The sequence below is a fragment of the Marmota marmota genome, unplaced genomic scaffold (genome assembly GCF_001458135.2).
Source record: "Marmota marmota marmota unplaced genomic scaffold, marMar, whole genome shotgun sequence".
Lineage (NCBI taxonomy): Eukaryota > Metazoa > Chordata > Mammalia > Rodentia > Sciuridae > Marmota > Marmota marmota.
In genome coordinates this window covers 12,621,677-12,636,804 of record NW_026000005.1, presented here as the reverse complement: position 1 = coordinate 12,636,804, position 15,128 = coordinate 12,621,677, and the positions used below count along the sequence as shown (strand labels likewise).

The following is a 15,128-nucleotide window of genomic DNA, read 5'->3' as shown; positions in this document are numbered from 1 at the left end:
GTGTCACCTCCATTCAATATCAGAGCATGCAGAAAAAGCAATATTATCTTGTTCCTGGACAATTAATGTATGCATTTAGTGATTACCACAGAACCTGTCTGATCTTTCTGTTTGACACTGGTGCCACAGTTTCCAACTCCTACCTCAATTTAATCATCTGAACACGGGATCACACCTTGTTACCCAGAGCTACCATGACCCAAAGATCACAAATTCTGAATTTGCCCACTCTCACTACTACTTCTTGTCAACTCTAAGCTCTGTTCTAAGAGGAATTTAAAAAGCAAATGAGTGTTGAGGGTGGGGATATACCTTAGTGGTACAATGTTTGCCCCCCATACTTCATTCAGGCCCTAGGATTCATCCTCAGCACAATGAGGGAGAATAAGAAAAATGATCTAAGTTTTAGAATATCATAGGTGCTAAGAATATTGAGCCACAAACTAAGAACCAAGCACAACAATGGAGGAAAAGAGAGAAAGGTGAGGCTATCATTCAGGAATGGTAGAATTCTGCAACTGAATCATATGGTACAGTCTCAATCAGACTTGGAGGTCAGAGAAAACATGCCAGGATAGACATTGATAGCAACACGTGTGAATTCCTGAGGAAGGTATAAGTGTAGCTGTCACATAACAAGCATGACATGTGACTAGACCTGAAGGTGGAGAGATTAGTTAGGGACAATCATAAAACATTAAATACAATGATAATGACTGTGGACTTTTATCCTTAAAGTAATAGGAAAACTTTGAACAGAAAGGATTATATCTCAATCAAACTTGTATTTTTGAAGTGTCATTCACAATCATTTATTAGCTAATATATTCATTATTAGAATTTCATATTCATTAGAAATTCTTCAGTGACAGCTAAACAGAGACCACAGTCTTCAATATGAACAACAGTAGCTCTATAAAAGTATGTTTTTTAAATTTTAATTCCATCAATATAACCCACAATGTTATAATAAGATAAATGTTTTGACCTTTCAAAATGTTCACTTCTAAGGTTTATTCTTACCATAATGTATTTTATTAATTCACAAATGTAAACCATATTTTATGACTGAAAACCTTATATGTCTTTTAATATATATATTTTTAAATGACTCTTAAACTGAAGAAATATACTACAGTACCTATTCATCCTAAATCTTATGGTTTAGAGCACTAGAAATTTCCCCTAAATTTTCAAGGTATTTTTCCAAACCTATAAAAAGTTAGGGAAAATGATAGAATTTCATTGGTTTGAATTTTTTTTAAAAAAATAAGGTTCAGAAAATTGGTCTCATGATGAAATTGTAAACAGATATTGTTAATTTTGTAAACTTTCTCTCCATTTTTCTCTGGATAGCCTGGGCAATCTAATGGTAACAAAAATTTCTCTAATGCACCTGTATTTATTTTTACTCTATACGTCTTTTCCACAATTTTTCATTCTTTTCACTTTACAGTTTTAGACTGAGCTAATGGTTCTGTAAATAGACATATTGATTGGCTCAAAGTCAATTTCTTACCTCTTCCAGCACTTCAGCTTTCTTAGACCATTTTGTGGGATTTGTTTTATTTAGTATTTTCTTCTTTTATTGCTTCATGGAAGATGGTCATATCTTCTTTCACACCTCAAATCAAATAAATACAACCTTTCTCTCCTGACATTTTCAAGAAGACGTGTGTTTTTTTTTTTTTTTCATCTTGTTTGCTTTTTTTTTGTAGTTGATTTGAAACAATGTATGTGCAAGCACTTTGGGAGTCAATGAAACTTAAGTAATGGGGTTGCTGGGGGCAGGTAGTTCCAAGAAACAGCATAAAAAGAAGGAACTTGGGGAGATCTAGAATAGACCACAAGTTACTGGTTTGAAACCAGAGCTTAAGGGGCAGTTGGAAACTAGAAGAGAGAATGAGAAGAGTCACCAGATTCCACCACCTGGAATCAGTAGAAGCGAAACTGTGGAGATGAACCTGGGTGTCTCATTATGGAACAAGCAAGGTGTCAAGTTGTACAGCTAGATCTAGCAGAAGACTGAAACTAATAAGAAACACTGATTTATAATCTTAATAAGCTTCCTTAAATTTGGTCATTGTCATTCCAAAACCAAGGGTGAACCTTAAAATAGCAAAACTCTGCTGGAAAACATACACAATTTTAAAAAATTGTTGCTGTTCTTACCAATTTTATGAAATGTGGTGACCGCTTAAAATTGCCTTATTATTATTACTTTTTAAAGTAAATTATATATTTAAACAAGTCTTTATCTTATTTTTTTTCTTCAAGTTTTACTTGAACTTGAAATCAGGCTTAGATGGATTATATTTTTTAGGCTTACAGTGCAAACCAGTACTCATAACAGGCCAGTAAAAAAGGAAAAGCGAAAAGCTCTCAGTTCCATTCTTGTCTACATCAATAAGAAAAAGGAGGGAATACTACCTTAGTGCGTTATTCCTAGCAAGGTCCAGTGTGCTAAAGCCTGCCACTGTGGACAACCTCTGAGGACGTCTATCAGACGTCTCACCACTCCTCACCTGTCCTCCCTTGATCTTTTTTACTTCTTGTACGCAAAAGTCAAATTTGGATGTTTTGGTGCAAGACATTCTTTATAAGTTCTATCATATCTTTAATTCTTTATTTTTGTTATGTTGCTTTATGATTCTTATTTCCCTGCTTCCACAAAGATTTTTCAGACTAGTATCATCATAAGGTCATTCACAGGGCCAAGAATTCACATTTGGGAAACTCAGTCTTTTTGGACTTCCTTCAAAATCCTTCTTACTTGGAATAAGAGAATGACTTAACACTTTCTTAATGATAACACCTTAGAGTGACAGAACAATTTAGTGGATGCAAGCACTTTCACATATCCGCTTGTTTCATCTTCATCCCAGCCTGTGTGCTAAGCAGGGCAAGCATCTCACTTTACAAGTAAAAAAATCTGGGGCTTGAGAAAACATCTGAAGAACCCATGTGTAGCTCACCTAGCATCAGGTCTGAATTTTTCCAGTGTGCACTGCCTCTAGGTTACTTCATGTCATTTTCAGTGCTCAGTGGCGTGATTATGTTTCCATTTAAGTTAGGGACATAGGAGATATATCTAAAAGAAGCAAGTTTGCAAGTGTAGAGATCTACTAGTTACTTTAAAATTTAGTCAAGGAACAAAGACATCCGAACAAGACCTGAAACTTTAAAACAATTGAAAGAAAATAGGGAAACACTTCAAGATGTAAGCACAGGCAATAACTTCCTAGATAGGACTCCAGAAGCTCAGGAAATAATATTGAGTCAACAAATGAGATGGCATCAAATTAAAATGCTTCTGCACAGCAAACAATCAACAGAGAGAAGACACAACCTACAGATTGTTGGAAAATCTGGCCAGCTATTCTCCTAACAGAGGATTAATACCCCAAATATGTAAAGAACTCAAAAAACCTAAAACCAACCCCCCTCCAATTAATTAATGAGCAAGTGAACTGAACAGACATCTCAAAAGAAGAATAAGTGACCAAAAATTATATGGCAAAAATGTTTGAGATCTCAGAATTACTTTTGAGATTCCATCTAACTCCAGTTTGAATATCAATCATCAAGATTTCAAAACAATAAAGGCTGGCAAAGATGCAAGAAAAACAAACTCACATACACTGTTGGCGAGAGTATGAATTAGCACACTTGCTGTTGAAATCAGTACTGAGTTGCCTCAAAAAAGCAAAATAGGTCAACCATATTATCCAGATGTACCACTCCTCAGCATATACCCAAAGGAATTAAAGTCAGCATACTATAGAGTTACCTATATGCCCATGTTTACAAGGCACAATTCACAATAGCCAAGCTATGGAATCAATCTAGGTTTCTCTCAACTGATTAATGGATAAAGAAAATGTGGTATATATGCAAAAGAGTGTTATTCAGCCATGAAGAACAATGAAATTACATCATTTGTAGGAAAATGAATAGAACTGGAGATCATGTTTAGCAAAATAAGCCAGACTCAAAAGAACAAGTATTGTGTGTTTTTTCTCATATGTGGGATTAAAAAAAATGACATGAAAGTAGAAAGGAGACTATTAGAAAACAGGGATAGAAATGATCCATCTATGAAATATACATATATGAATATGCCACAATGAAGCCCATTATTCTGCATCATTAGTATGCACTAATAAAAAAGATTGAAAGCAATATAAGCAAGATTTGATAAAATTTGAACTAGTACAGTGTCAATGGAATGGGAAAATATGTAGGATACAAACAGGACTTGTAAAGTTTTTAACCAAATTGTGAAGTCCCTTTACCAAAATAAACCTTGTGTACATTAAAGTTAAATCATTTGGTAATATAGTCTCTATTTGATTATTGAAATGAAACTCGATATCACAAAATACATTTAAGCTACCAACACCAAATGCTATGTACTAAAGACATACAGGAGTGTGAATTATTAAAAATATATCTTTATTCACCAGAGATTTACTAGTAGAATAAGTAAGTGCAAATTAATATATTCATTCTCATGTAGCATTTCACATCTTGTCTCTTTTCTGTTAGCCCAACCGATGGCTTCCCTAAGTATGAGCAGAGACAAAGAGACAACAAGTACAATCAGAAAAGATATACTTCCTCTTGCCCTGTCAGTGCTACTTGTTCCTTACATATGTATCCATGTACTCAGCCATCCCTCTTCCTATACTATCTGTGTTCCTTCTTCTGAGACCAACCACTACACCATTGTCTACACCCAATTCCTTCTCAAGTCCCTTGCTTCTGTAACATCTTCTTTCCCTACTGCCTAAATTTGTTCCTTCTTGCTCCATCATTCCTCTTAGCTACAAAGGTACCTTAACATTACTTTTCCATGAAAATATTTGTCTTGACTCAAAATTCTTATTTGTTCAATGCTCATTCTTTGTTTGCTTCATCAGAAAAACTGTGCAAAAGTGTTGCTCACATCACTGTTTCCTATTAGTAACCCCCCCAGCCTTTCCTTAATCTCCTCTCACTGGGACTTGGTACTCACCATATTCTACGTAACCTAAACTAATGTTCATAATATATCAAGGAAAAATAAATTTCCCATATTTTAGGCATTCAATAAGGAAAAAAATTAAAGTCATTTATATGAATATGCACAAAAAGATTCAAATTCATTATGCAGGGAACAATAGAACTGTTTTTCTTATAATTATCTTTTAATTGATATGATATCATTTCATGAAGTCTAGCATAGTAACTTGATCTAACTGAATTATGCTATGCATGATATCAAGCTGTTTTTCTTCCTCCTTTTCTTCCTTTCTTCCACCTTGACTTCCTTTCTCCTCCTCCATTTAAATAAACTAAGTATCTTCAGTTCTGACTCAGACAAAACTAAGTGAAATCAGTCAGGCTTAAATGATGACAATAGAATTATGCCTCAACAAGGTAGTTTTGTATTAATCTCCTAAATTATTTTTCATTGTTGTTCAGAAGATAAATTATGTGTTATTTCTAAAGAAGCTTTGTCAAGCTCTAGCAAACTAGCTTAATTATGAAAGACTAAATTTTCTATAATGATCTCTTCTTTTGAAGTCTTTAATATGAAATTACATTTGCTCAGTTATAAAGTTGGTTCTTGGGTTTTTCAAGTGTTTTTAGAATTTTAAGCCATTATGTATAAGTATAATTTCAGTCTTTTTTCAGTTTTTGGCATTTAAATCAATTAAAATTTTAAAATTATCAGTAGGGTAGTACTTTTTTAAGTAAAAGAAACTAAAGATAATTGATTTCCTCCCTAAAATATGAATATATATTGCTGCATTATGAATGGATACATATATAGTATTAAACTATGTTAGTCTTGCAAATAGTAAACCAAAATGCCACTTCTCTTATTTTAGCATTTCAATAGTATATAACAGTGTAGCTATTATTCATATGACAAATATCCTCACATTAAATGAAAAAAAAAGGAAAGTGTTTTCCTATTTTTCTTTAAAGTCATATTGGGATTTCTAGGGAAAAGTCAGAAAATGTAAAATATGGCATTGTTATGGCTCAAACACAGCAGCCTAGAACTTTCTGAGCCTCTAGGAACTGTCAACAACTCCTCTTATTTAAATCCAACTTACCTGTAGAAGAAGTATATGAGAGAGATTGTCATACAGATGCAAGATAAGCAGTTGCACAAATTAAAGAAGGAATGGAAAGTGTGAATTAAAATATCCTTTCCATTCTTTAAGTGGACCGAATCCTTCATTGGAAGGGACACTCACAGTTCAGCTTTTAGGTAATAAAGTTATTGTAATTTACTCAATTAGTTAACAAAGAAACAATTGTCATTCACAATTTGATAAAGTAATTTTAGTTGCAACAGGTATATTGAATGCTATCATTAACCAATTTTTTATTTATGTAAAAAAGCAGAAAGAAATTAAAAGTCTACCAAAAATTGCTTTGTCATTCTACTAATTTAAGAAAAAACACTGACCACTAGATTGATATTAACTGAAAAAGAAGGAGAAAAAAATGTGTTCTAAATTTTTAAAAAATTAAGATTATGGTCAGCATAATATTTATATAAAAGTTTCTTTTTCTCAAATTTATAATTATTTAAATAATCCCTAATATCTATAACTATATAAATAATCCCCATTTAAATCTGGAAAGCTCATCCTGTTTATTGATTCACTCTGTTTCTCAGACCACTTACTTCAGCCACTTACTTCAGACTTGATGCAATTGGAGATTTCTATTTATACATCTTTATATTATACTTAATACAAATTAAACACTTTATAGGTTAGTTAAAAAGAAGTACTAAAGCTACATGCAAGAGAAAATGGGAGTCATACATAGACTGGAAAGGTAGTATTATCTGGAGAAAAAATAAATATGCAATAGAAGAAATATGCTTAAACTATTGTAGAATGTATGCTGACATGGAAAGAAAATTTTAAAAAGATGCAAAGCAGACTTGAAGAAAATTAAAAGCAGAGCTAAGGTTGTATAGCTAAGTATAGCAAGAAAAATCTGAGATATGAATATATTTATTTTCCTAGGGTGTATTAATAACACTTATCCATGTTTTATTAGTCAGTTTTCACTAGGTAAAACTATAGTAACAAATGACCTCAAAATCTCAATGGTTTGCAGCACCAATGGCATATATCTTGCTCCTTTAGCTACGGTCAGCTGTGGCTCTGCTCTATATATCTTCTTCTTATGCTGGAATTGGTTGAAAGAACAACCCATATTTTAGAATGTGTCTTTTTTTTATACAAAGGGAAAAAGCAAGACAGTACAAATCTACAAAACAGCCTTTTTATAGTTTCTATCCAGAGCTCTGTCGATTCCACTCACATTTTCATGGCAAATTAGTGTCACAAGGCCAAGTGTGGTATCATGACACTCCAAGTCCTAGAGCTACAGTGAGAAACGTGATCCTTCTGTTAGAAAGAGAGGAAAACAATGGGAAAAACAATAAATCTACTCTGAGTGTGATATGCCAATAGTCTCTTCCATGGAGAATATGATTCTACAGATAGGTCTTGAAAAGTTAAAGCAAATATAGGTCAAAGTCACATCATTAGCAAGAATTGGCAGGTGCCTTCATTAGGATTTTTGATTTGGAAATTAGCATACAAGAGTAGGATGGCTATTTAAAGTAAAGATAATTTTAAAGGAAACATGAATTCTACCATGTGAGAAGAAATAAAACACATAATGGTAAGAATGAAAAGATTGCAAGATACGCCATTGGAAATATGTTTTCATAAAGTTATTAAGTTTGTAATGAAGTAATAGGTTAGGATAATTTAAAGAAAATTTAAAATAACCATCAAAATAATAACACAAAAATGAAACATCTCCTCCATATATCATTAGAAGTGATAAAATAAAATTAATACCATAGAATAGTTGACTTTCCAAAAGAAAGAAGAAAAGGGAAAAGAATAACACAAGAAGAGGAGTAAATATGATTCAAGCATCAAATTGGTAGGCTTAAAAACCACACATATCAGTAATTAAACTAGAATAAATGGACATTTTTTCACACTGGACAAAAGCCAAAGCTGCATTCTGATTAAATGCATACATATTCAGATTATATAGAAACACATTTTAACCATAAGGAAACAGATTGAAAGTAAAAGAATATGAAGAAAAAGCAAAAGAAAGCTGGTGTATGAATATCAGGAGAAAGTAGACTTCAAGATGAATAGCATTACCAGGGACTCTGTTCATAAGAGCTCTAAACGTCCAATAGCAGAGTTGCAAAATGTAAGATAAAAATTAACAAAACAAAAGGTAACTAGCAGCAAATTTACTGTCACCAATGTGGATTTTAAACTCTTTTCTCAGTAACAGATAAAACAATTAAACAAAAACATTAATACAGTTATGGATAATGTAATTGCACTAACCATTAACTTAAGCCATTAACATTGATAGGAAAATTCTCCACACAAGAGAAAGCTGCAGTTTCTAAGGTACACCAAGGATGCTCAATATGACCATATTCTGGGTCATAAAACCATAAAACAAGTTTCAATATATTTCAGATGATTTAATTTAACTTGTGTTCTCTAGCCATGACAAATTAAATTATTGCACTTAATAAAGATGAATAAAAATAATGAACCTTTGAAAAATCCCTAAATATTTGGAAGTTAAAAACACACTAGTAAATAATTTATGGATCAGAGAATAAAATTCAAAGGATATTCAAAGGTATGTACCCTGAACAGAAATGCATGAAACGCAACACATCAATATTTGTGAGATGCAGCTAAAGCAGTCTTTACAAGAATATTTATAGGTTTAAATACCACTGTTAGAAAATAAGAAAGTATAAAGTACCTCTATTTTGAGAAACTAGAAAAATAATAATTTAAACCCTAATCATGTAACATAAAGGAAATAAAGAAAAATAAAGAACAGAAAACAATAAAATGGGAACATTAAATAGTCTTATATACAGAAACTAAATTAATAATTGAATAACTTTGAAAAATTACTCTTGTACCAGGTAATTTCATTAATGAATTATAACAATCATATGCATGGGAAAATAATAACACTTCATCATACACAACCTCTTTGTTAAAGAAACAGATATAAGAATGCTTCCCAACTCATAACATGAAGCCATTTTAACTCAGAGACTAAAATCAGGCATGGACAATATAAGAAAAGAGTATTATAGCAAGAATGTCTCATGAAAGTGAATACAAAAATTCTTTACAAAATATTAGCAAATGAAATCCAGCAGTAAATAAAAAATGTCAATATATAGGTTTGGGTTTTCCAGGAATGCGAGGTTGGCTTACTGCAGGGCATTTTACCACATTACAAATCAAAAGAGAAAAGTAAAAATATTTGGAAAAACGATTCTCAATCTTAACTTCATATCATACATAAAATCCAATTTAAGATGCTCATAAACCTGAGTGTAAAAATTTATAAATTTTGAGACTTAAAGAAAACATAAATATCTTCCTGACCTTTGAGAAGAAAGCTTCCTAAAAGAGCCATAAAAATAAGACTCACACAAAAGACAATTAACTTCATCAAAAAACGTTTCTCATTGGGGAAAAAAAAAAAAAGCACATCATCCAAAAATAGAAAAAAAAATCACAAGATGTATATCTGACAAAACAAAACAAAACAAATGTGTCCAAAATATTTTTAAAATTTTCTTCACTGGGAAGTAAATGTAAAAATACCAGCAACAATAACTTTTACCTTAAGACTCAATAATCCTACTGCTAGGTAGTTGTCCAAGAGAAACAAAAACATATGTACATGGCTGTGTTGGTGCATGCTTGTAATTCCAGTTACTTGGAAGCCTTGGGCAGAAGGATCTTATGTTTAAGGCTAACCTGAGCAACTCAGGGAGACACTATATTGAAATAAAAGGACTGAGGATGTACCTCAATGTTAGAGCACCTTTACATTCAATCCTTGGTACTGCAAAATAATAATATGTGCACCAGAAACCTTTTACCAAGAATATTTATGTCTGCTTTATTCATAAGTACACAATTATAATTTCTTTACATTTATTTACTTATTTGTCTATTCATCTACTTTGGGTACTGGGGATTAAGCCCAGGGCCTCATGCAATCATAAGTACGTGCTCTACTAACCCAGCTATCAAGCTACTAAACTCTGCAACTATCTGAATCTCAAATTATTCTGAGCAAAAGAATCTCAACATAATTTACATGTTGTATTATTACATTGAGATGATTTCTAAAATCATTAAAACTAATCTGTGCTGATCAATGATCTGCTTATATGTAAGTAGCATGGTGGTAGCGAAATGCAATTGTAGTGGGAAGGAGCAGAAAGTTTCCTTTCTGAGATGATCATTCCATATGTGTCTTCATATGCACTCTTCAAAACTGATTGAAAAGAATCCTTATGATCTGAGTGTTTCACTGAACATCACTTTTAACTCAGATCTTAACAAATTGACACTGAATGACTAAGTATTTGAACATTATATTTCACCATGTATTCAGAATAGGTTAAGAATATTACAAGAGAAACAGGAGGTTGAGTTATTTATGATAGTGAGTTCAGCAGAGAAACTGGACTCAGTAGGCCTGTTGAATGTGTCAGACTAGTGTGCCCACCTTTATTGGGACAGAACAGAGTAGTGAGTAAAGAACTTTAGGAAACTTCAGGAAAAAACAGCACAGCAGAGAGATTTGAGGAAAACATAACATTATCATTTTAATAAGCCTCCAATTCCAAATCTTCCTAAAAGGAATAAATCAGTTTTAACTGTAGAATGACATATTAAATATGCTGCTCTTTCAGTAGCTCCATCTCCCTTGCCCCTCAAATTTCTTTCAATCACTTGCCAAAACCTAAGTTTCTATGAAATAAAAGGAAATAATTCTTTTGCTTCACAACTTCAAAATAAAGGGTTTAAAACTCTTACTACAAAATAAAGGACATAAAATGCAAATGTGTGGTTAAGATAATAGTTTAGGATAAAGGTGTTTTATTCCTGTATAATCAGTATATAACTGCAAATAATTAGGTACTGATCCTTCCCATTTCTGGTAATGTAGAAAGACAAGAAACAGTCCAATTAAACACACATTATTGAGCATGTAACATGCTAAATCAGTGGTTTTCAAGAAAGCTTTCATGACTCTGACCTTTAGTAAGAATTGTAATTTATATTGCAGCCTTGTATGAGTGTACATTTATGTAACTAAAGCATTGTTATAAAATCTGACATATTAATGCTAAATGAGATGCACTTTGATATTTTCTAGTCTAGTATGTTTTGTAGCTACAAAAATGTGGATTGTGATACATAAGTTTCACTACCCACTAATAGATTGTGAATTATGGTTTGAAAAACACAATGCTGTTTTTTCAACTCAAAATGTAATCTGTGGACCAGCCACAGTAGCAGCAGTATCTGGGGGCATGTAAGAAACGGAGAACCTCAAGCAGCTCCTCTTACCTACTGAAGCAGAATCTCCCTTTAACAAAACCTCAGATGCTTCCTGGGACTTTTGTAGTGTTAGAAACCCTGTGCTGGACAACATGAGGAGAAGGCTTGGAACGAATGGAGTCTTGTTGGTATTGCTTAAGACACAGATTATCACTAAGGGACTGTCCGCTTTTTAGAATGTGCATATCCAAGTCCCAGACTTCAGTATTTCAGTTAATTCAGTATTTCCAAGAATATTACAAGACATTTATGTTAAATAAATAAATAAATAAATAAATCTGCCAGAACTCTTAGCTCCAGTTCTAATAACCATTGGTCCACAAGATTAAATGAAAGCCGGGCACTTTTTTAATTGCTTGTGCTTTATAAACATGAAAATCTGTGCTTCAGGTAATATGGAAAGATTTTACTATAGTTTTCATTGAGGATGACTTCATATAAAGACATTTAATTCCCAAAATATTTATTGATGGGGCTATTGCTATAGCTTCCTCTGGATTTACTTCTCCTTACGAGAAAATTTCTAAACATCCCTGTTCTTCCAATAACTGCCCTTTTATAGAAATGTAATGTGACTTTGGGTAGAAATATTATTATCAGCCCTCCTGAGTTAGCAAAATTCATCCCTGGATTACTTCCAGTAGATCTCGAACCAAGGATCTCAGCGCTAAACAAAATGGGACTGCTCTAAGCAGCCCTCGCTGGTCATTAAGGACCTTCCCATTGCGTTAGTGTTTCCTGAGTGATGGGAAGTTTTAACCTGGAAGTTGCTAATCTTGCTAACACTAAAAAGCTCTCTCCCATTAGCAGCTTCTGTGTTGCATTAATAATAAGAAAGTAATAAAGAATCCAGCCTCAGCTGTTCAGGCTCCCCTGAGGTATGGCCTCAGCTTCCTTCTTATCCCAATGGTCCACTCTAATGGTCTTCCCTGTATTAGAGTAATAGAGTGGATAATAAGACAATTGTTCTCTGTTCTATCAGAGTCTAAAATCCTTTCTTCTTTGGGGGGAAAAACACTTTTTTTTAAAGTCGCCCAAATTCAAAATTATGCCATCAATATTTTTGCAATTATAGTTGACCTATTAAATTTGTAATTTTAACACAAATTAAGGGGTTGTCAAGCACAGAGAAACTAAAGCAATATAACTTCAGATCCTCAGGCACACAAAAAATATATTGTTTTAGAAGACAATAATTCTTCCCACCTCTCCTGAAAGAGCTACAAAACAGAAATCTCTCCTTGAGATTTGTGTCTTATTTATTTATTTATTTTTATTTATTTATTTTGGTATAACAAATCAGTCATCTGCATGGTAATAAATTAAAATTAAGAAGTGCAGTTATTTGTTTTTATAAATATTAAAAATCCTGTTAATAAACAAAAAAGAAATGAAAAAATGAAGTGTAAAAATAACATTGAATTTGACAAGCTCAGGGTGCATATTTTAAATTATTTGTTAAAAATGTTTTATTAGAGTTCATAAAGACAGGAATTTCTCATATTTTTTTTTCTTGAAGATATGTGATCTTTGCAGAAGTGCACTTTTTAAAGCCCTCTTAGATTTTAAACATATGTTTTAAAGCATGCAATCTGTCCATGAAATCTGATTATCTTTGTAGTAGTTAGATAGTTGTGATTTTTCACTTGCAAGTAAAGCTACTTTTTCTTTTAATAACATGTCTTTTAATTGGTAAACAATAGTCTATCACCTCAAAAGTCCAGCTTATTCCTCCCTATTTAAAATACTAGAAATTTTTTATCAGTTGATATCATCCTGTCATGATTTTTGAAAGGTGCATTTTGTAATTAGGTTACATTTTGCCTATTTTTATACCTGTAATTCTGGGGATGGCAAGGGCCAGTATAAATGATCATCACCAGTGACTAAATATATATATTTTAAATAAAATTTATGTCCAAAACTCTAAGAGTAAATCACTATGATTTGCCCTGTCCAATTTTTATGTAAGATTCAAGAAATGACAGTAAAACGAGAGCTGTTTTCTAAAGACTTATAATCAACATATTTTCCCCACAAGTACTTAGCAGTTTGAGGAGGGGAAAGTGGACATATCTAATAAGACATGACTACCTATATAATATTTTAAAAATTATACATGAAAACCTTTGAATGAAAAATGTCTATAATTTAGCAATAAGAGATAACTCAATAGTTTTCATAAACTAGACGCTAGATTTTTCTTCTACGGAGATAACAGTCTAAATCCTTTTTCATTAAATAGCTCTTTCATATATTCTATTTGGTAGCTGAGCAATTTTTATAAATCCAGTAAACATACTTTTTAGTTACTTTATTTTGCTTTTCAGAAGAAGTGTTGACTACATTCCAATCTGTAGCAAAGTGTTGATAGAGTTACCCTTAAAGGGGAAGAAAACGGTTGAGAATGATGTTCCTATAAAGCCCTGGTAGCAGACAGGTCCATTGGAAATTAACAGCTTTATCAGAGAACTGTGTCAACATTGTTGATTGTATGCACACTTATCTGCATTTCCTTTGTTTACTTTTTTCTGTCCTATAGTCCATGAGGGCTCTGGAGAAACCAGTCAGAAGGAGACATCTACCTGTGATATTTGCCAGTTTGGCGCAGAATGTGATGAGGATGCTGAGGATGTCTGGTAAGATGCTGTTTTCAGTCTTAAACAAAATAATGATAGCAATTATTATTTTTTTATTCCATAAACTATTCCCCAAAAGAAGACATTGTTGGTATTTTCTTTTCTTTTGGGTTCCTGAGGAGGGTAAAAAGTAGCAAGGAATTTCTGGAATTGAATTAAGAGGTAGGCCAGCTGGGAAGCTATCCAGGGCATTACCTGATAAGGCACACTAAAATATCACTGATTCCCCCTTCTAACGTTTGGCAATGTTAAGATATAATAGGGAAAATCATATTTACAGGAATATCTCTCAGGAAACACCATCGAGAAACAATGTCAGATTGCTGTCTAACTCTGACCAAGTTGCTATAATAAAATACCATAAACTGGATAGCCGAGAAACAGAAACTAATTTCACACCATTCTAGAGACTGATAATTCCAAAATTAATGCTTCAAGCAAAAGTTGGTGAGGACCCATTTTCTTATAGACAGCCTTCTTCTCACTGTACCTACCAAGGTGGAAGAAGCACAAGATGACTCTGGGCCTTCAATAAAGGTACTAACATGAAGGTTCACCAAAGACTCTACCTCCTGACACCCGGGCCTTCAAGGGAGGAGGATTCAGCATGTTCACTGACAACACACACTCTGACCACAGCAGTGCTAATATGATTTCTGAGATGGTAAGGTCTGATAACCACAGATATTTGATTTAGGGAATGTGCAGGTGCACATTCATAACTGAATTGGGAAGACACTTAATAAAAAATGACCACTGGCCTTCTCTGTAGGATCAACTTCTCTTTTCCTCCAAGTAATACTTAGCTTCCCTTATAATGATATGGAGAACATATAATCAATAATATTCATTATTTTGAGTGGGTGTCAAAATTTTAGCTTTCTGTAACATCCAGGTGTATTGGCCCTGGCCTGATCTTATAGCAAAGAGAACGACCAAAAGATGAGAGTGAGTTTTTTGTGTCTTCATAGTGAAAAGAGAGAGTTAGTCTCTCTTTCATCTCCTCCTCTTCCCCCCCCCCCAACCCCCT

At 32.9% G+C, this 15,128-nt stretch overlaps 1 protein-coding gene across 2 annotated transcripts in view; it reads left to right on the top strand.

The window, feature by feature from the left end:
- Tmeff2 (transmembrane protein with EGF like and two follistatin like domains 2) overlaps positions 1–15,128 on the top strand; it is a 257,940-nt gene that overhangs the window by 118,062 nt on the left and 124,750 nt on the right. For both annotated transcript variants that reach the window (XM_048808203.1, XM_015481170.2), the window contains exon 5: positions 14,002–14,098. In XM_048808203.1, the coding sequence (XP_048664160.1) occupies positions 14,002–14,098 (97 nt within the window). The remainder of the gene's footprint in view (positions 1–14,001; positions 14,099–15,128) is intronic.